The following is a 23,558-nucleotide window of genomic DNA, read 5'->3' as shown; positions in this document are numbered from 1 at the left end:
CCTTGGTGTGCGCGTCGGAACAGTGGCGGTGGCGAGGATGTCGTCCACCGGGTAGCCACTGACGGAGACGAGGAACAGAGTGCGCGCCACACCTTGGTGTGCGCGTCGGAACAGTGGCGGTGGCGAGGATGTCGTCCACCGGGTAGCCACTGACGGAGCCGAGGAACAGAGTGCGCGCCACACCTTGGTGTGCGCGTCGGAACAGTGAGACGCCTCGGGGTGCGTCTGCGAGGAGGAGTGTGCCAAGCACGAAGGTCTGGAAGATGCGCGTCGGCGCGCTGAGGTCTGGAGAGCGTGCCAAGCTTGAAGGTCTGGAAGATGCGCGTCTGTGCGCTGGTACGGAGGAGCGTGCCAAGCTCGAAGGTCTGGAAGATGCGCGTCAGTGCGCTGGTACGGAGGAGCGTGCCAAGCTCGAAGGTCTGGAAGATGCGCGTCTGTGCGCTGGTACGGAGGAGCGTGCCAAGCTCGAGCGTCCTTGGAAGATGCGCGTTGCGCGCTGATACGGAGGAGCGTGCCAAGCTCGAGCGTCCTTGGAAGATGCGCGTTGCGCGCTGAGGACTGGAGAGCGTCTGCGCTGGTCTGGATGTGCGTCAGGACGAACAGCTGCGCGGGGGTCTGCAGTGGAACGCTGGGGTGCCTCCCGTGGAAGTACAGGGAGCGCAGACCAGTCTCCCCCACAGGCAACGGCGACAGCTGGCGAAGGCTGGAGCAAACATCTCGACGCCGGAGAATGGAACAGCATAGGCAGACAGAGGATCTCCCGAAAGAGTCTAGATGTTTAGAGAATATGACTCGGCAAGTATACAACACGACCCCACGCCAAAACGAGGGGAAGCGCCCTGGTATTTAAAGCCCACAGCGGGACTAATTAGCCTGCCACCACAGGTGCGAGAGATAATAGAATATCAAACAGGTGTGGCCACTAAGGGTAAGGAACGAGAGGGTGGGGGCTAGAGAGAGTGAGTAGGGAATTCCTAACAGTAGGCTTAAAGAAGACAGAGAATAGGGAATTCCTAACAGTAGGCTTAAAGAAGACAGAGAAAAGGTAGTGAGCAGCGGGCAAAACCTCACACTGTTCACATTATAATTTTTTTGTTTTATGTGGTCAAGATCAGATTCCAGTGTTGAACCAGTCACATGCTCCTGAACTGGCCCGCATGCGCAAATTAACAATAAAGAAGATGGATGTAAAGAATTGTGACAAATGTCAATCTAGAGTGATGTAAGAGTCGCATGACTGTTCAGACTGAGGTCGCTTTGCAAAAAAAAAAATCAGACCTGTATCTGATTTAGGAACCTGAAAGTGACCCAAATCTGAATTTTATCAGATCAGATTCCATGTGATTTGTGCTGTTCACACTGAGTCACATAATGAGCTAAAAACCTTTGCCTGCAGTCAGTGTGAACGTACCTCAGACTTTACTCTCAGTTCTGAACGTACCGCAGACAGGGTTCGCACAAGGTCCTTGAAGTGCTTAAAGTGCTTGATTTTTTACAAAAAAAAGTCAAGGCCTGGAATTCCTTGAACACAACTTTTTAATAAGGTGCTTAAAAAGTCATTGAAATTCAAATCAACCATTTGCATTGAAAGTTTTGTTCATCCATGATAAAATTGTTCTGAATCAAGAAATAGATTTTTTTTAAATTTAAAGTGTAACTAATTGTCGGAAATTGGTTTTAAGCCATAAATATTGGATTCGATTTTTTTCTATAAAAAACAGCATTTATTTTTTTGTATTTTATTTTTTTATTCTTTTTTAAAACAAACATATAAACAAACATGACAACACACGATAAGATATACAAGCATTAATTGTCAGGGCACATCCAATGAGATCACATTTTGGTTAGTTGTTTTATATAAGATATACCCATAATACCTGTTATCTAAAAAAAACCCTACATACATATGCTCAGCTCGAAACCCCCCCTCCCGGACCCCACCTTGAGAAGTACCTCCACTATCCCTCGCACCTAACCAGACACTACCATTATAAGCTAGCTTTTATTCTCTCCACCACTTCTAACCACATTGACATTTTGGATTCATTGAGACCCAGAATTCTTGCTGTAGATATTTCATGGTAAATTACATCGAGATATGTAAGAAACCAAACTTTACGGCACATTTTTTCCGGTTGAAACCAGCGTGATGCGATCAGCTTTTTGGCTACTGTGATACCCGATAAAACCAATCTCTTTAGCTGTGGATTCACTGCAAACTCAAAAACATCATTCAACAGCAATACCGAGGGGTGTACAGGTATATTCCAAGATACGAGTTTTGATATTTGTTGGGTCACATCTTCCCAGAATGCCTTAACTGGTGAGCAGTCCCAATACATGTGCATAAATGTCCCTTCGTCCCCATTTGTACATTGGGTGCATTTGGAATCTTGTTTGAGCCCCATTCGGCACAGTCTTATAGGAGTCAAGTATGTCCTGTGAATATAGTTAAGATTGATTTGTTGATGATCCGGGTTCCTTGATGTAAGTCGGACATTTGCCCAGGCTCCTTGCCAATCAAAGTCATTTTCCAGGTCTGGTATATCCCTCCTCCAGACAGAGTCAAGTTGGAGGGTTTCATACGAGGACGTTAGTAATTGATGATAAAATTCTGAAACAAAACCTCTCGATGTCTCTCTTGAGTAGAAGAATTTGTGGTATCTGTGGTGTTCAATTGGTCTGTCTAATGGAACACCGTGAGACTTCAAACATAGCTCTAACTGTTTGTGAAAAAGCCATGTGGACTTGGTGAGATTAAATTTTTTGCGTATTTCTTTATCACTACAAAAACCCTGTTTGTTAAAAATATCCCCTAATGAGTGTATGCCTTGCTTTTCCCATATAGGGAATCTTATAGGTCGTTTTCCAATTAAGAGAGCATTGTTATTGAATAAGGGAGTATGGTTGTGCCATTCTTGTGGGTTAGGATTTTTTTTTTGTGATTCACGCCATATCCGGATCGCATGAGTAATTATGGGGCCAAATTTTCGTTCACAGTGCTTGATTGGTAGTTTAGTGTATGCTATGTCCTTCAGTCTATGTGGGGCTACTATGTTTTCTTCTATTTTCCTCCAAGATGCTAATGCTTGGGAGTCAAACCATGTTGTCAATGGACTTAATGAGTACGCCTTGAAATATAGGAAAAAATCTGGAAATGCCATGCCACCATCTGCTTTATTTCTCTGTGCGGTGGATCTTTTTATACGTGGTGGTTTGTTATTCCAAATAAATTTGTATGTGGAGGAGTGTAATCTTTTCCAGTAACCCTCTGGAGGGGGTAACGGTAGCATTGAACAGAAGAAGTTGATTTTAGGTAGTACATCCATCTTAACTATTGATATCCGTGCTTGTACTGTGTTCTTAAGTTTTGTCCATCTATCAAGGTCGTCTTTGATTTTGTTTTGGATTTTTGTGTAGTTGTGCTTCACCGTTTGTCTTATGGTAGGGAATATTTCCACTCCCAAGCATCTGAAATGTTTTACCATCGGTATCTGTCCTGGGAGGGTTGTATCTTTTTTTGCAGGGGTGTTAAGTGGAAGGAAAGCCGACTTCGGCCAATTTATCTTAAATCCCGATAAATCACCAAAGTCCTCAATCAACTTGAGCAGATGAGGCAATGTGGTGTTGGGGTTTTTCATGAACAATATTACATCGTCCGCATATAAACAAATTTTTTGTTGTGTGCCCTTGATTACGATAGGTTCCATGGATTGGGATTGTCTTATATATTGTGCTAACGGCTCTAATGATAGATTGAACAGACCGGGACTAAGAGGGCAACCTTGTCTGGCTGAGCGCGATACCGGAAAGATATCGGAGATGATTGTGCCTGTTATAATCATGGCCGATGGGTCTTTGTATAATACTTTAATCATATCGATGAATCCTTTTCCTAACCCCATCCTTTCTAGCACTGCCCACAGATACGACCATTCCAGCCTGTCAAAGGCCTTCATAGCATCCAGGGACAGTATCGCCTTAGGTATGGTATCCTCTTTGTCGGCATCAAGTACGTGCAGTATACGTCTTATGTTCTCAGTGATCAGGCGGCCTCCTATGAAGCCAGTTTGGTCCGGGTGAACTAAAGACGTCATACGCTTTTGTAATCTGATGGCTAATACCTTAGAGTACAGTTTGATATCTGTTCCGAGGAGGCTTACAGGTCTATAACTACCGCACTCGTTGGGGTCTTTGTCTTTTTTAAGGAGGACTGTTATGAGTGCAATATTGTCGGTTTTATGGAAGTTCCCCTCTTTGACTGAGTATAAGATCATATTTAGTAATAAGGGGCCAATTATGTCCCAACAAGAAAGGTACATTTCTGATGGGAAACCGTCTCTTCCTGGAGCCTTACCACTTTTCATTGCGGTTATGGCCATCTTGAGTTCCTCTAGTGTGATCGGTATTTCTAACTGTTTAGCGTCATCCTCTGAGAGTTTAGGGAGAATAATTTGATTAAGAAATGTGTCCATTTTGTTTTGATCGAAGGTCATTTCTGATTTATATAAATCGGAGTAGAATACTTTGAATGTATCGTTTATTTTTACCGGATCTGTTACAAGTACTTGTTGTGCTCTAATGGTAGTTATATCTGCAAATGTTGCATTAATTCTTAATCGCATGGCTAATAGGTGGCTGGGTTTGGAACCATGGGAGTACTGCTGTTGTCTTGTGCTGCGTATTTGTATTTCCGATTGTTGTCTGTATATGTCATTGATCTCTATTTTTAGTACGTTAACTTGATTTTCTAGTCGAGTTGAGTTGTTGTATTTCAGAGAATTAAATAACGTTGAGTAAAGCGTTTCCAGCTCATCCAGTTTTGTGTTTTGATTCTTGCGCATTTTGGAGGAAAAGCTATCCGTGAAGTCTTTGATCATTCCCTTTACCGACATCCATATTATTCTGGGGTCTTGCACCGAGTTTACATTCTCCCGTTGGAATACTATAAGAGCTTCTTTGAGTTGTGTAATGAATTCCTTGTTGTTAAGCAGCAACGAGTTAAATCGCCATCTTGGGGCTCGGGAGGATAGTATACCAAATGTACCTTTAAGAAGTAAATAACAGTGATCTGATAGTGCGTTGGGTATCATTTCCACTTCATAATTATCAAATAGTTTCTGTGATGCAAAGACATAATCTATTCTGGATAGTGTCTTATGTCTCGCAGATCGACAAGAGTACTTTCGGGTCGTGGGGTTAAGTAACCGCCATAAGTCCTTTACACCTGTAATCTTTGACCAATCCTTTAATGCCTTCGATGAATTCTTTTGTTCGCTGGAAAAGGCGAGGTAAGATTTGTCTATCCTTGGGTTCCAGATGGCATTAAAATCCGCTCCTATTATAAATGAGTAATCGGGAATGTCTAACATTGCATTGGTTAGTGTAGTGAAGAAATCTTCTTCGTACAAATTTGGGGCGTATACCGCTATCAACGCTATTTTCCTGTTCTTATGTTCAATCTTAGCTATAGTTATCCGACCTTCTACATCAGACCATACTCCCTTTAGTACAATATTCAACTTACGTTTAACGACTATTGCTACACCCCGAGTTCTCGTACCAATAGAGGAGTGACTGATATTATGGTATATGTTGTCCGCTAATTTACCTATGTCTTTCCCTAGAATGTGTGTTTCGCTTAGCAGAGCAATGTCCACATGTTCTTTTTTCATCAGTGTGAGCACGCTTTTGCGTTTAAGTTGGTTATTTATTCCCCCGGTGTTCCATATCATTATATTCAAACTAGCCATAGTCTATACATGTTGCATTGTAATTTTTGGTAATGCTTCTAGAGTGCGAGGCAATACTAGATATACATCCCACTAGTGAGGTCCCGTTGAGAGCCGAGCTTAAAAACATACATATATACAAATAAAAATCCCCTACCCTTCCCTCCCACCGAGAGTCGTACAGGATTGTGTTCCATGAACACAACCTTTGCGTATGACTCTCTCCCTTGCACCACCGGATATCCCAGAATGATCCAATTATCCTTAACATTCCTATGTATACCATAGGATCTAACACTCTAAATTCTACCATAAGTAGAATGTCGACTGTGGCTTGGCCACTTACCCGTAAAAAATAAATAAATAAAAATTTAAATGAGATAAACTAAAAATAAAGACCAAAAATAAGCTTCAATTGTCATGCCTTAATCACTTACATTTTATATGAACTTGTAATTTATAGTAATTTATAGTAACCCATGAATAATATGAAGGTATTGAACTGAAGAGAGAGCCTCAATAAATCAGAGAGAGCGGATGAAAAAGAAAGAAAAAAAAAAAAAAAAAAAACAAGTAAAAGGAAGAGAACATTAACTTAGATCTTAAAAGAGCATTGCTATGCTTAAACATCTAAAGTATTAATTGGAGAAGTAGTGAAATTATTTCCCATTAATAAAAAAACAATTTTTAAATACGTATATGCAGCATTTCCCCCGACCGGGGTGGGCGATGATCGTTGTGTAGAGTGATCTTTCAGCCGGCCGGCTATGATGGCTCTGTGGTTTTGCATCTAGATAGCTGTTGATTATTCCCCCGAGGGGCTTCTGGTAGAATGAATGACCACGTATTGCTGATATTCCAGAATGCTCCATATATCAAAGAATGCTTCGATGTTCTAGATTATTCCAATATGTCATTTTTACATTGTCTGAATGTTCCAGTATGTTCTGGAGTGTTCCAATCTTAAATCCAATATGTCCGCAATAATATACACGTCGGGGAAAGCATTCAAAAACTCTGAGCACGTAGGTCTCTCTGTCCCAAATCCTTGATATAGTACAACCTGAATATTAAAGGTTGTACTATATGGTGACCTTGCATAACTGAGATTTAAAAGGCCATTTATACACTAATCAGCTCCTGTTCAGACAGGAATTTGGCTGCCTCTTCAGGCGATTTGAGGAGAACTTTTGCTCCTTGTTTGTCGACGGCGCGAAGTATTGCAGGGTATATTAGTAGGGGTCTGTGTTTCCCCAGGTATAGTTGAGACATCACCGTCTTGAACTTGGCACGCAGTTCCACTACATCACGACAATAATCTTCAAAGCAGTGTATTGGTACCTCCATGTGTTTCAGATTGCCTTTCATCTTGCGAATTCCACGCATAATCATTTCTTTTATTCTGACTTGGCGCAGTACAACTAATATCACTCTGGGCTTAGCGTTGCTGTCACTGGAGCGGGGTCCCAATCTGAAGCACTCATCCACCTCCGGTATTTTAGGAAGGATTCCTGTTCCCAAGATTTTCTGTAATTCTGTGGCAAACTCTTCAGGGTTTTCACATCTCACTGATTCGTCCAGACCGACAATGCGAATATTCAGCCTGCGTTTTTGATATTCCATCTCGAATATTTTGGCTTTCTGTTCTTTATTGATTCGCGTGAGCTCCTCCGTTATTTCGCTGAGCTCCGTCTTGATTTCATTGTAGTTCCCCTTCATCTCGGCAGTTAGGTTAACTGTGTTAGCCTCTACTTCCTTGTAGATGTGAGTGAATTTGATTTCGTGGGCTTCCACTACTTTCTCCAGAGCCTCGGTGCGTTTATTCTGTGCGTCGGCGTCCGCTCTCAGCTCATCAATTTTGCCTTCAATAGATTCTTTAATAGCATCTACTTTTTGAGTTATTATCTTCTGTGATTCTGTGATCATTTCCTCCATTCTCTTCTCTGTGATCATTACCTCCATTCTCTTCTCCATTGTCTTCCCCATTTCCTCCATTTTCCGGATGATATGATCGGTATCTGCGGAGGTCTTTGATGGGGTTGAACTTGAAGCGGCCTCTGTCGAGTCAATACTTTCTGCTGTCCGCTGTACGTATCCTGGGTCCTGCTGCGGGACCTCTTCGACTAGTTTTTGGTCTTTCCTTGGGTCTTTCCTTGGTGGCATCTCGATTCTTTTGGTCAATATAGTTAGTTGATAGTCTCAGTTGATATATGCGTCAAGTTTTAAACGCATTAATGATATATAATTATGATTTTAAAATGAAAAAAAAAATAACGGGTGAGCAGCTGTGTCACATGCGACCTACTCCATTCTATAGCTAAACCGGAATCCAAAAAAAAAAAAACAGCATTTAAAAGTGAATTGTATCCTTTTAAATGCCCCCTTTTAAAATGAAAAAATGGTGCTTGGAAAAGCACTTGAAAGTCCTTGCTTTCCATTTTGCAATGTCTGTGGGAACCCTGCTCAGACTTTTGCTGTCAGTTCTGTCAGTTCCTTCACTGTGTTCTCGGTGTTGTTTTCTTCACCGTGTTCTCTGTTGTTTTCTTCACCGTGTTCTCTCTGTTGTTTTTCTCCACTGCCTTACGACACCTGCTTGTCGTGCGTTAGTTAGTCATAATAACTCATAACTGGCCGCGGGGAGTCGAGTTGAGTCAACTTCAAGAATCGGGCCACTGACATCACGTCTCGCAACGCAGAGCCTGTTGTTCAGAGATTACATGACGACGCCAGACTGTGAGAGAGAGAGAGAGAGAGAGAGAGAGAGAGAGAGAGAGAGAGAGAGAGAGAGAGAGAGAGAGGGGCCTCTACTGTACGTGTGTGTGCTCAGGCTCCAGGTGTCCTTCAGCCAGGTGTTTGTTTTCATAAGGAGCTCTCTGGTCCCTTTCAGTCGTGGCAGAATAGCCATGTTTCACCTTCAACCCCCCCCCCCCCCCCCCCCCCCCCCAAAGCATTACCATTCGCCCTTTGAATCCCACCTTCAACCCCCCCCCCCACCAGCCCCCAAACCATGTTCCCCTCCATCTCCTAACTCACCCCACCCCTACTCCTTACCTCGTCCCCCTCACCTGATACCACCACCCCCTCTCCCCATCTCCTAACCCCCCCCATGTCTCTCCCACCTGGACACACCCACCTTCTATGACCAGCGCTTCCCCTGTCTCAAGGAGCCCCGTATGAGACCCCCCCGACCAGGGGATCATTGGGTCTCTCCAGCCAATTCTCCTGGGTTGTAATAAGCTAATAAACCATATCAACTATGAGTCTACCTTTGTCTGACTAAATCCTTACTCACATTCACCCACACGGTCAACAGGCTCTCTCTCTCTGTAGGTTGAGTGTCTGGGAGCACGGCTTGTGTCAGTGAGTAGGTTTTTATTTCTAAAGCACATTTAAAACAACTGTAGTTGTACGTATGAATGGCACTATAATAAAACACTGTAGAAACATGGTGAAGAAAGCAATAAAAAAATACGACAAGTATAACTACAAGTAAGACTAGAAAATAAGAAATAGAAAAATACACAACATGAAACAGGGTAGGTGTGAAACAGACTATCCAGGCACAAAAAGGGTAAACGGGTAGGTTTTTAACCTTTAATTTAAAGGCAGACAGGGAGGGAGCACACCTTATGTTGGGACGGGGGTCCATTAAATGTGATACCAGTCATTTGGTAGAAGGAAGAGCATTCTGTTGTTAGAGGAACTAAGACTAATTCTGACCTCTGATCAGCCTGATCCCAGTTGTGTGTCGTTATCTCTTCCCTTCACATGAAGTGGCCTGGTCTCTAACGGCAGCCCTGCCTCGCTCCCCCCCCCTGCAGGAAGATCTGTGTGCACTGTAAGTGCGTGCGGGAGGAGCACGCGGTGCGGGTGGTGCCGGGGCAGCTGGAGAGGATGATGATGAAGCTCGTCTCCGACTTCCAGAGGCACTCCATCTCCGACGACGACTCGGGCTGCGCCTCCGAGGAGTACGCCTGGGTCCCGCCAGGACTCAAGCCTGAACAGGTCACGACCAGACACACTCACGCACACATGCACACACACACACATGCACACAGACACGCACACACACACACAAATGCACACCGACACACGCACGAGTGCACACACACACGCACATATACACACACACGCATGCACACACAAACGCACACATATACACACACATGCATGCACACACACATGCATGCATACACACACACACACATGCCTCTACACACGTGTTACGAATGGAACGTTTTGATGGCATGATGTGGTGTGGAACCCAATTGCAGTATAGGCCGAGGAGAGGATAGATAGGAGACGGAAGGCGTTGGTTGCTTCTTTCAAAATAACGTGCACTTTATTGACACACGGAGCATAATATGAAAAGAACACTTTGAAAAGGAAAAGAAAAGAGAGACCGTGGTCTCAAAAAACAATATAATCATAACACTAACAGAGTACTTAAATAGTGGGCGGCTACGTGGCGTAGTGGGCAAGGCGCTCGCCACAAAATCTGGAGACGCTGGGCTTGCCTGTTGGAGCCCAGCGCTCCACATTTGCTTTCAGTTTAGCTGGTCGTCCGTACTAATACACATTGGCCGTATTAGGGGGTGGGAAACTGATGGGTGGGGATCGGGCGTTGTGGACAGCGACTCCTACAGGTCGGTTGGTGCGCCTGCGCAGTAGAATCAGGAAGTGTCGGGGGCAGCGTGAGCCTCCCACGCGTTACTTCTCGCCACTGAGAGATCGAGCTGCGCAGGTGAAAAGATGCGACTGCTGTTACCTCAAGTACCGGAGGGGACTTGTGCTATGTATGACTTAGTCCACATTGCAGCCGGCTTGTGGGAGGCAAGAAACAGCGTTCGTGACAGGGGAGGGTTGAATTGGATGATACGAAATTGGGATGGGAGAAAAATATAGAAAATGGGAGAAAAAGTGGATTAAAAAAAAAACACTAACAGAGTACTCACGACGATGAACAGCAAACAAAAGTAATGACCCAGCAAACAGTGCTGGGCCAACAACACTTAAGTACAAGGACTAATTAGAGACAAGAGGATGATTAGTGAATGACACACAGCTGGGGAGATGACTAAACAGAAAACATAACAAGGTAAATATACAAAACATGACAAGACCAAACGCACATAGATACAACACAAGGAAGACAAAACTAAATTAGATAATGGTGCACAGCACCGACAACAGATGAACACACAACAGATTAGTGATGACAGACAGGACATTAATAAGTACAAGACAACAAAGATGAATACACTGAACTAGGCCACCTGGTGGTTGAGAGCCGTAGTTCAGGTATGGGAAATGTCCATGGCAGTAGCGGCTGCTGGTTCTCTCTCCACTAGGGGCGCTATACCAAAACATTTTGCAAACATGTACAGTACCACGCAACCGACTCATGGCAAGACGTGAGCGATTCGACTCACGCTCACGGCAATGAATCGGCTCGTATGAACGAGTCGCTCAGCTGTTACTACAACAACACACAACCAGTCAAATAAAGTATAGTCTAATTCACAACTTGAAACACAATATATAAATAGAAAAGTTAGAAACAAAACTCGCTCCGTCTCCAAACACACTCAGATCTCTCCCTCTCTCCTTCTCTCTCTCACACACAGCGCGACGTGGAATCGATTCGTTACACAATCAGACCTAGTATATGTAGTATTATATACCAAGAATAACTTCAGTATGAGTACAGGGCTGTACACATATTTTGCATATTGTTAAACGAGCCAAGGCTAGCTATTAAACTATCGATATGAATCGAAAATCTGGGACCCTGATGTAAACAAGACAAACGTCTTTCTCAGGTCTGCATCCCCTTAACAATTGTGTGTATTGAGCCGTACTGTATTGTACCCATTCTGCAATCTGTTAATAAAGTTTTCATTCATTCATTCATTCATTCAAACATAGACGATATTGAACAAGCCATAATCCACGCATTTTCAATCCAAAAGAAAGAGAGAGAGAGAGAGAGAGAGAGAGAGAGAGAGAGAGAGAGAGAGAGAGAGAGAGAGAGAAGCCAGCGTTAGCTGAGTGGCTGAGAGAGAGAGAGAGAGAGAGAGAGAGAGAGAGAGAGAGAGAGAGAAATATCGCTAATCTACCTTGTTGTTGGCAGAAGGGCTTGTTGATAAAGTGTATATCCACTCCATGGCATTGTCCATCCAGCCTGTGTTGATGTCCATCCATTGTCCATGCATGTCCCTCCACACTGCATCCATAATATAGCTTGTTAATAGCCAACAAGTACTGTGAGTGCCTTTGTCCATGTCCGCCTCGAACAGCCTGCAAACTACCTGGTGTTCTATCGCCATGCTCTAAGACAAACTCTAACCTTAACCAACTTTGAAAGAGTGCCTAAGCCTAACCGTTGAAAGAACTTGCCATCACGCTCCAAGACAAACAGCTGCATCTCACAACAACACAACTATCTCTACCAAGCTAGAATAAGCTAGAATTGGAACATTAGAAAGTGTATTCGGCCAATCAGAGATCGTCTCCGCGAAATGCTGCTACGGAAAAAAATACTGGCGTCGGCCAATCAGAGAGCGTCTCCGCGAAATGCGGCTACAGAAATTCTTGACTGCTGCTGCCTAGACTGCTTCAAATCGCGCCCGGATTCCAACATAATAGTCATATTTCAACGCACAACGCGTTACGCACTGATTGGCTGCTACGGATACAGCGATCACACAGTGACGCGCACTCAGAGCGCTATCGCGTCTAGCCCGGGCCGAGAAATACAAAAAAAAAAGTGAGTCACTTCCTGTTCAAGAAAACGAGTATTTATTATTTTATTTATTAACGTTATATTGTGCATTGGAAACACAAACATACTTAAAATGAGTAAATATTATTCATTTTAAACATGTTTATATTATTTATAGGGCTATAAAACAAAAAACTAAAAAATAATTGTTCTTGTTATTCTCTCATATAACCAGGGCAGGTTCTGAGGGGGGGCGGCGTATTTGCTCACAATGCAAATATTCACTCAAGCGTACGCTCCATAGACATGTCCACACTTAAAGCATTCGTATGTGCGCGGTGTGTTGCCCACAGAAAAAGGAAACATTATTCGCTCAGACTTTGATTCATGGCATTTTCATGAAGGGATGAAGTGCAACTCTCTCTCTCCGTCTCTATGGTTAAAGCTCGTTAAAATGGGGACATTTGGGTCACTGTGACCTACGTCAGACATGAAACAGAGAGTGACGAGACGAAAAACAGAAATAAGCACCACTTGGATCTGAACCACAGCATAATTATCTCTTTAGTGGGCGGGCATGACAAACACTGGAGACATCCCATGCATGCAAAGTAAAAAGGCACTTCGTCTGCAGATACAAAATGTAACAAAACCATCCAGACCCACAACCATTATAAGACCCCCCCCCCCCCCCCTTTGTGGCAACTTATTTTATTTCATACTTGATTTTTATTATTATTCTTGTTATTTTAACACATTGGACGCCAACAACGTGGTAATTCGTTATTGCCCGCCATGCGTTGAACGCCAACAACGTGATCATTCGTTGTTGGGATCAATATAAAAATCTTTCGCCATGGCATTCATAATTCATCCAGCCTCCCTGCGGGACTGAAGCTGCACCCTGTCTGATATTGCAGCGCCTCAATACCGCCGCCTGGTGGATGATCGGGCCAGTTACACTCCACGCCAAACCGGAAGTGGCGCTGGTGCATCAAGGAAATCCCTTCGGCAGTAATATCTTGTTACGTGGGTCCAGACAAACACTCGTGCATTGGATCGCTTTCGAAACGCAAATATTTGGAATATTTTTCCTCCAGTCTCATCGGCGAACGGTAAGAGGAATATAACATTCTTTTCAGCCCAATTGTTTATTAATTTCACTGCAAACCATCTGCTCAACATATCAACCCATACTAAATAAAGCGAATACTGACGATCAAGGAATTATAAACGACCCCCCCCCCCCTTTCCTTCACGCATGATGAAGCATAATGTATACCGATCATATACATTTGAATTTTTTAATATAGCGTGTATAGGAAAGAAACACCAATCGATAATCTATCATATGCTTCAGGGCCTATAACTCGCAGAAAACCTTAAAAACATACTTATATTCTCGATGGTATTAACACAACAATGTATGAATGAAAAAATATAACGTTCCCACATCCGGAACGATAGATACCCGATGTTGAATGGGCCATAGTAATGTCAATATAGCTATAATATTTAAAAAGTTATAGCCCTGCAAAGAAGGTAAACATCTCCATAGGCTTACAGCGGTGGCAGACTGGACCCAATGATGGGTACAATGCACGGCGCCCAATGTGTTAATTTGTTGTCATTGTTGTTGTTATTGTTGCTGCTGTTGTTGTCATGTGAAGTCCTGTCTATTATTGCTGTTTATTATTGTTATTACTGTATTGTGTGTTGTCTTGTTATGAAAAAAAAGAAAAAGCAATAAAAAGATTTGAACAGAGGTTGTTAACCCCTTATGCTGAGGCCACATTTTGCATAAAACGTCTGACCCAAAGTAATTAGCGATTTTTTTTTACTTGAACCACTTATAGCACAAGAGTCTGGTCTCTTTTGAAAGGAAACATTCTGAACGTCCTTCTACAACAGGAGAAGAATCACTCTGAGTGCTAATGTAATAGAGTTAGAGGTTTGAACACACTTTAAAGTTACTCACGTTTTGTTTACTTGTTGCCAGATGAAAACACGAGTAGATTCTCACCTTAACACATTGGGTGCCAACGACGAGAAATCTCGTTGTTGGCCGCCATGCGTTGAGTGCCAATGACGAGAAATCTCGTTATTTAATCGTTATTTCTTTTATTAGCGATATCCATTCATTTTTCATCCATCCAGCCTCACGTTATCATTGGGACTGGCTCTGAGCTCGAAAAGGGCAAATACCGCCCCCTATCGTCTCCCGGATGGTATTGCACCCATTGGAATGTAGTCAATGGAAATGCATGAGAGAGAAAAAATCCCGGATTCCACATTTTACTTCTGAGCCATGTAACCTGAGACTATTGCATTCATTGAGGCAACCGAAAGCAGCGTGGATTATCTGTTTCGAGGTATAACGTTGGATCAATAAACACGATCGATATTTGGAATGGATTAATCTTTTTGCAGAACATCTGATGTGAGGTAAGGACTTTATTTTACCAGTCTTGTGGTAATCAGAGTTTTTTTTCACAGCGTTCACAACGTGTCTCATATGTGTGTATGTGTGTGTGCGTAACGTTAGCGCCAGGCAGGGCATAGATAATCGATTTTTCAGCCCGCTTCTCTAGCGTGCATAAGTACACATATACTATCGATAATCTAGCATTTAATTTAAAACTATTCATAAATAGGCTGAAAAATGACAACGTGTATTGTGTATTCCACTAAAGAGCTATTATCGCAGATTTTTCTGGAATCACTAGAAATCTTCAAAACTATACTCGTATTCAAAACGGTATAAAGCGGAAATGTACTGATGAAAAAACAATCCGTTTCATACATGTTGACTGCAAGCAAGTCATTGATAAGCGACGGGCGTATTAGACACATAATTTAAGATATAGTTTATGCGTTCGCAAATGTGCTCGCCCTCTCATTGATTAGAGTGGTGGCATCCAAGCGATAAATCGCACACCCCCTGCTGGCAACCAAAGTGTTAATATCTTTGCAATTGTGTTCGAAGATGATTTAGGGATGATTTAGTGAGACATTAGCTTAGTGCTGTGCCTGCATACCAAAACGACGCCACTGATACAGGGGGGGTGGGATACAGAGCTTCACAGTCCTATACAGTCCAGTATCTATATACACTATAGATACAATATAAAATATAAATACAATATAATATAAAAAAGTACAAAATACAAGATAGTGATATGAGTCTCTCTGTATACAGGTGTACCAGTACTTCAGCTGTCTCTCTCTGTATACAGGTGTACCAGTACTTCAGCTGTCTGTCTCTCTCTGTATACAGGTGTACCAGTACTTCAGCTGTCTGTCTCTCTCTGTATACAGGTGTACCAGTACTTCAGCTGTCTGTCTCTCTCTGTACAGGTGTACCAGTACTTCAGCTGCCTGTCTCTCTCTGTATACAGGTGTACCAGTACTTCAGCTGTCTGTCTCTCTCTGTACAGGTGTACCAGTACTTCAGCTGCCTGTCTCTCTCTGTATACAGGTGTACCAGTACTTCAGCTGCCTGTCTCTCTCTGTATACAGGTGTACCAGTACTTCAGCTGTCTGTCTCTCTCTGTATACAGGTGTACCAGTACTTCAGCTGTCTGTCTCTCTGTATACAGGTGTACCAGTACTTCAGCTGTCTCTCTCTGTATACAGGTGTACCAGTACTTCAGCTGTCTGTCTCTCTGTAGTGTATACAGGTGTACCAGTACTTCAGCTGTCTGTCTCTCTCTGTATACAGGTGTACCAGTACTTCAGCTGTCTGTCTGTCTGTGTACAGGTGTACCAGTACTTCAGCTGTCTGTCTCTCTGTATACAGGTGTACCAGTACTTCAGCTGTCTCTCTCTCTGTACAGGTGTACCAGTACTTCAGCTGCCTGTCTCTCTCTGTATACAGGTGTACCAGTACTTCAGCTGTCTGTCTCTCTCTGTATACAGGTGTACCAGTACTTCAGCTGTCTGTCTCTCTCTGTATACAGGTGTACCAGTACTTCAGCTGTCTGTCTCTCTCTGTATACAGGTGTACCAGTACTTCAGCTGCCTGTCTCTCTCTGTATACAGGTGTACCAGTACTTCAGCTGTCTCTCTCTGTATACAGGTGTACCAGTACTTCAGCTGTCTGTCTGTCTCTCTACAGGTGTACCAGTACTTCAGCTGTCTGTCTCTCTCTGTATACAGGTGTACCAGTACTTCAGCTGCCTGTCTCTCTCTGTATACAGGTGTACCAGTACTTCAGCTGTCTGTCTGTCTCTCTACAGGTGTACCAGTACTTCAGCTGTCTGTCTGTCTCTCTACAGGTGTACCAGTACTTCAGCTGTCTGTCTGTCTCTCTACAGGTGTACCAGTACTTCAGCTGCCTGTCTCTCTCTGTATACAGGTGTACCAGTACTTCAGCTGTCTGTCTCTCTCTGTATACATGTGTACCAGTACTTCAGCTGCCTGTCTCTCTCTCTGTATACAGGTGTACCAGTACTTCAGCTGTCTGTCTCTCTCTCTCTACAGGTGTACCAGTACTTCAGCTGTCTGTCTGTCTCTCTACAGGTGTACCAGTACTTCAGCTGTCTGTCTGTCTCTGTATACAGGTGTACCAGTACTTCAGCTGTCTGTCTGTCTCTGTACAGGTGTACCAGTACTTCAGCTGTCTGTCTGTCTCTCTACAGGTGTACCAGTACTTCAGCTGTCTGTCTCTCTCTCTACAGGTGTACCAGTACTTCAGCTGTCTGTCTGTCTCTCTACAGGTGTACCAGTACTTCAGCTGTCTGTCTGTCTGTCTCTGTACAGGTGTACCAGTACTTCAGCTGTCTGTCTGTCTCTCTACAGGTGTACCAGTACTTCAGCTGTCTGTCTCTCTCTGTATACAGGTGTACCAGTACTTCAGCTGCCTGTCTCTCTCTGTATACAGGTGTACCAGTACTTCAGCTGCCTGTCTCTCTCTGTATACAGGTGTACCAGTACTTCAGCTGCCTGTCTCTCTCTGTATACAGGTGTACCAGTACTTCAGCTGTCTCTCTCTCTATACAGGTGTACCAGTACTTCAGCTGTCTGTCTCTGTATACAGGTGTACCAGTACTTCAGCTGTCTCTCTCTGTATACAGGTGTACCAGTACTTCAGCTGTCTCTCTCTGTATACAGGTGTACCAGTACTTCAGCTGTCTCTCTCTGTATACAGGTGTACCAGTACTTCAGCTGTCTCTCTCTGTATACAGGTGTACCAGTACTTCAGCTGTCTCTCTCTGTATACAGGTGTACCAGTACTTCAGCTGTCTCTCTCTGTATACAGGTGTACCAGTACTTCAGCTGCCTGTCTCTCTCTGTATACAGGTGTACCAGTACTTCAGCTGTCTCTCTCTGTATACAGGTGTACCAGTACTTCAGCTGTCTCTCTCTGTATACAGGTGTACCAGTACTTCAGCTGCCTGTCTCTCTCTGTATACAGGTGTACCAGTACTTCAGCTGTCTCTCTCTGTATACAGGTGTACCAGTACTTCAGCTGTCTGTCTCTCTACAGGTGTACCAGTACTTCAGCTGTCTGTCTCTCTCTGTATACAGGTGTACCAGTACTTCAGCTGTCTGTCTCTCTACAGGTGTACCAGTACTTCAGCTGCCTGTCTCTCTCTGTATACAGGTGTACCAGTACTTCAGCTGCCTGTCTCTCTCTGTATACAGGTGTACCAGTACTTCAGCTGTCTGTCTGTCTCTCTACAGGTGTACCAGTACTTCAGCTGTCTGTCTCTCTCTGTATACAGGTGTACCAGTACTTCAGCTGTCTCTCTCTGTATACAGGTGTATCAGTACTTCAGCTGTCTGTCTCTCTGTATACAGGTGTACCAGTACTTCAGCTGTCTCTCTCTGTATACAGGTGTACCAGTACTTCAGCTGTCTGTCTCTCTCTGTATACAGGTGTACCAGTACTTCAGCTGCCTGTCTCTCTCTGTATACAGGTGTACCAGTACTTCAGCTGCCTGTCTCTCTCTGTATACAGGTGTACCAGTACTTCAGCTGTCTGTCTCTCTCTCTCTACAGGTGTACCAGTACTTCAGCTGTCTCTCTACAGGTGTACCAGTACTTCAGCTGCCTGTCTCTCTCTGTATACAGGTGTACCAGTACTTCAGCTGTCTGTCTCTCTCTGTATACAGGTGTACCAGTACTTCAGCTGTCTGTCTCTCTCTCTCTACAGGTGTACCAGTACTTCAGCTGCCTGTCTCTCTCTGTATACAGGTGTACCAGTACTTCAGCTGTCTGTCTCTCTCTCTCTACAGGTGTACCAGTACTTCAGCTGTCTCTCTACAGGTGTACCAGTACTTCAGCTGTCTGTCTCTCTCTGTATACAGGTGTACCAGTACTTCAGCTGTCTCTCTCTGTATACAGGTGTACCAGTACTTCAGCTGTCTCTCTCTGTATACAGGTGTACCAGTACTTCAGCTGTCTCTCTCTGTATACAGGTGTACCAGTACTTCAGCTGTCTCTCTCTGTATACAGGTGTACCAGTACTTCAGCTGTCTGTCTCTCTCTGTATACAGGTGTACCAGTACTTCAGCTGTCTGTCTCTCTCTGTATACAGGTGTACCAGTACTTCAGCTGTCTGTCTCTCTCTGTATACAGGTGTACCAGTACTTCAGCTGTCTGTCTCTCTCTGTATACAGGTGTACCAGTACTTCAGCTGTCTCTCTCTGTATACAGGTGTACCAGTACTTCAGCTGTCTCTCTCTGTATACAGGTGTACCAGTACTTCAGCTGTCTGTCTCTCTCTGTATAGAGGTGTACCAGTACTTCAGCTGTCTGTCTCTCTCTCTCTACAGGTGTACCAGTACTTCAGCTGTCTGTCTGTCTCTCTACAGGTGTACCAGTACTTCAGCTGTCTGTCTCTCTACAGGTGTACCAGTACTTCAGCTGCCTGTCTCTCTCTCTACAGGTGTACCAGTACTTCAGCTGTCTGTCTGTCTGTCTCTCTACAGGTGTACCAGTACTTCAGCTGTCTGCCAGAAGACAGGGTGCCGTACGTCAACAGCCTGGGAGAGAGGAATCGCATCAAGCAGCTGCTTCACCAGCTACCGGCCCATGACAGCGAGGTAACGCTAATAACTGAATTATTAATGAATTATCCTGATATTATATTCAGGATACGCTGGGTTCCATCTAGGAGCTTCTGCGTGTAAACACCACCAATAGATTAGATTAGATTAGATTAGATAAGATAAAATAAGATATTCCTTTATTGATCCCCTTGGGGAAATTCAGGCATCATAGCAGCATGGGGAGGGGGGAGGGGAGGTACAGGTAGTAAAAAAGCAGTGTAAACAATATAACAAATCAATATAATTTACTCTGAACATGTGCATATGGGCAACAAGGTGCGAGATGAGGGTATGTATGCCTGGGGATTGCCCTCTCAGTTATATTTGCCCTTTTAGATTAGATTAGATTAGATTCAAATGTATTGTCATTATAACAGCACAAGTACAGTACAACGAAAAGAGGTTTGGCATCCAACCAGAGTGCAAATGTACCAGTAAAGTGCAACAGTAATATACAATGTACAGTACAGGTGGTTAAACTGGGTATAAAATATATAAATGAGTACTACTGAGTGTAGTGCTAGTCAGATGTATGTACAGAGTTGTAGTATTAATATGTACAGTGATACAGGTATAAAGACACTATGGTAGTAAGTCATACTGGCCAGCATCGTAACTAGTAAGAGTAGGTAAGGGATATACAGATATAGATGTAGTATCTATATATACTATACTATATCTATATATTAGTAAAAAGGGTTATATGCAGATATGTACAGACAGATGTGTGTATATATATATATATATATATATATATATATATATATATATATATATATATATATATATATGTACAGTAAGAATAAATATACAGTATATATATGGGTTATATGCAGGTGTATACATAGGTACAAGATATAGAAGATGTATATGCAGGTATATTCAGACAGATGTAGAGCAGATGTATAGACAGTAAAAGCAGTAGGTCTTTATGTATATTGTATACATTGAGTATAGGCAATAGAGTTCAAAGTTCATACAGTATGGGTAACAGAACCTAGAGTATATAGGCAATGGAGTCAGAGTTCAGAGTTGATATGGTATGGGGTGGGGGGGGCTGTCATTGTGGCCCAGAGATCAGGGAGATGACAGCTGAGCGAAAGAAGCTGTTCCTGAGTCTATAAATTCATATCCCGGCTGTGAGAAACCCGAATAATTGCTGGGAAATAGTTGATATCATCCAGGATACTGAAGCATAAACACTCCTTATCCCATTTGCTGTTGGGTTTTGTGGTTTGAGAGTGAGTTCTGTTTCCACGGTAACGCTCGCAATATTCAGTTTACTCATGTACATGGGCAAATGACACTCCTACACAGAGCTGTCTCTATACACCTGTACATCACAGCCATGCTAAAACAGCTCTGCCCAAGAGAGCCAACATATGTTTGAATATAACTATAGGCTATTGGCTATAACTTTGATCCCTTTTCACTACCACACTACAGAAGGTTAACCCTTTCACTACCACACTACAGACGGTTAACCATCTGTAATGTGGCAGTGAAAGGGTTAACCTTCTGTAGTGTGGTTGTGAAGGGGTTAACCTTTTGTCGTGTGGCAGTGAAAGGGTTAACCTCCTGCAGGGCTGTACGCTAAGCTTTTTCACTAGGGGCACACTTGCCCCTAAATGAGAAATTTAGGGGCAAAAAATATTTTTTAGGGGCACATTTTTAAATAACAATTTTACCATTATTAAAAAAATATGTTCCTCCTGCCTCATTACTGTGGTCCTTTTATTTAACATTTAAGTGCGTTTGTTTTCAGGTTTGTATCTTTTATAATTAACCAACTGAGAAAGTGTGTAAATCACTAATAGAACAAAAACAACAAACTGTGTGTGTGTGTGTGCGCGCGCTTGTGTAGTGCTCCTTTAATGAGATCACCACAACACACACACACCATTGCATTAATCAGGAGGACAAGAAACTCTGCATACATTTGTTTCACAATGAAAAGTGCTTTAGAAATCAAATGAATTATTATCGTAAATAACCCCATGAAAGGTTTATTATTTGTATGGGTAATTACCTGCTTCATATTTGTGATGTTACTGGTTTCAGTGTGTGCCTAAAGTGATCAATGTGTTGGGCCGTTTATAGAGATCTATGCCAATGAATGTTTATGTATATCCGGGACTTTTTTTAATAAGAATTGAGAGGTATTTGTATATGTGACCTTTATTTTGAAAACAGTGTTGCGACGCAACCTTATTTACATTTGCGCTTTTGACAGTGAAATGTTCAGTCCAACTTAGCTCGAAGGAAAGACTAATCAAAAAGGTTTAATTGACCCGTATGAGGCTCTTACGGTAGGACTTTGATTGTTTATAGAAGTGGAATGTAATACTATGCTAAACGAGAAATAAACAGTGATTTTACCAGCAGTAAAGTTGCAAGCCACTTTCATTTCATATACAGGGAACCGTGACAATTATTAGTATTATCTTATTTGCATATTGTCTCATTATTAGATAGATAGGTTGATATTTTATAAATTTAATTAGACTGTATTTCACGTCCTAATAGTGGGCTACTACTACTCACCTAATGCATGGCTAAACCTGAACGTTAGAAGTGTCCGTGTCCCCGTCAATCAATCATCACATCATCACGTCAATCATCATCATCTTATCATCTCTCCACATCGGACGTGGTTGTCATAAGATGGACTGATATCCACTCCGTTGTTCTTGCAGAGCAAAATTTGCGTCTTAAATGTATTGAAATGAGGTGCTTCTTTGGCGATGCAATAGCCCATATTGAAAGGAAGAGAGGCCACATTCAGTTTAGTTTTGCTAGGAATTATGGGATTTGGTGTTGGATGTATAGACTACGCAGATAGGGACATGGTCTTTAATCGCACGATAGACTACAAGTACCAAGTATATAGCGTGACCCAGATTCACTCCACACGCAAATCTTTTTTTTCACTCAGGCTATCGGTGATCGCAGTAAGTTCATTCATTGCAGACAGATTCTTTCATAGCACCACGACATTGTGTCGCACTGTACAGCCTTGGTTGTAGGCTAATGTTTTTTTTAAAATGTATCCAATTTGTATGGATTAATTTAGGAGTGAAATGCGAATGAAGGGTTGAAATCACAACTCGCAACGTTGCTCCCAAATAATATTTCCAACTCGCAACGGCCAAATTAAGGGGCAATTTTCGACGAGATCATCGCAGTGTACAGCCCTGTCCTGTATTGTCGCAGTGAACGGGTTGCGTGTTGCTTTTTAACAGCGGAGGAGTGCAAGAATGTGACAATGTGACCATGTGACCGCGGCAGCGCGAGAGAGCGGCAGTGCGGAAATAGGCTGTCTATTGCCATTCTCTAAGACAAACGCTAACCTTAACCAGCTCCTTAACAGCGCCTAAACTTAACCTGTCTAACCTTAACCAACTCCGAAACAATGCCTAACCTTAACCTTAACCTTAACCATGCCTAACCTTAACCTTAACCTTAACCATGCCTAACCTTAACCTTAACCATAGAAAGAATATTGCCATTCTCTAAGACAAACTCTAACCTTAACCAGCTCCTTAACAGCGCCTAAACTTAACCTTTCTAACCTTAACCAACTCCGAAACAATGCCTAACCTTATCCTTAACCTTAACCGGCGAAAGAATACATGTTAAAACAATAAAAAAAAAAAAAAAAAAATTGATGGGATTCGAACTTGAAACCAACGGACCGCAGGACCGCCGCGCTGCCAGGTGAGCTAAGCTTCGAATGAGAATCATGGCGGTTTACGGCTAAATAATGCCGCAAGCTCTGCCGCTCTGCTCTGCGGTTGCCGCGCCTGCCGCGGGGCGTGTCGCAGCCAATCAGGGAAAACGCGGAAGCATTCGGCGCACTCCTTCGCTGTTAATAAGCAATAGGCGAACGGGTTAACCCTTTGGTAGTGTGGCAGTGAAAGGGTTAATGGGGTGCATACATAGTATCACAAATAACAAAAAGATAATTAAGCTTGTCTGAACACTGCGTTCATCATCGTCTCCATGGTTACAGTGAATAAACAAGGCTTGATATGGAATAACCAG

The 23,558-nt window shown here is 43.0% G+C and overlaps 1 protein-coding gene across 1 annotated transcript in view; it reads left to right on the top strand.

The window, feature by feature from the left end:
• Nucleotides 1–23,558, top strand: part of prickle3 (prickle homolog 3) — a 153,429-nt gene that overhangs the window by 93,231 nt on the left and 36,640 nt on the right. The window contains 2 exon segments of the mRNA XM_084333733.1: nt 9,557–9,740; nt 19,395–19,508. Coding sequence (XP_084189859.1) covers nt 9,557–9,740; nt 19,395–19,508 — 298 coding nt within the window.

This window comes from Notolepis coatsorum (assembly GCF_963971535.1).
Source record: "Notolepis coatsorum genome assembly, chromosome: 17".
Lineage (NCBI taxonomy): Eukaryota > Metazoa > Chordata > Actinopteri > Aulopiformes > Paralepididae > Notolepis > Notolepis coatsorum.
The sequence above is the reverse complement of the archived record's forward strand: the minus strand, read 5'-3'. Positions and strand labels throughout refer to the sequence as shown.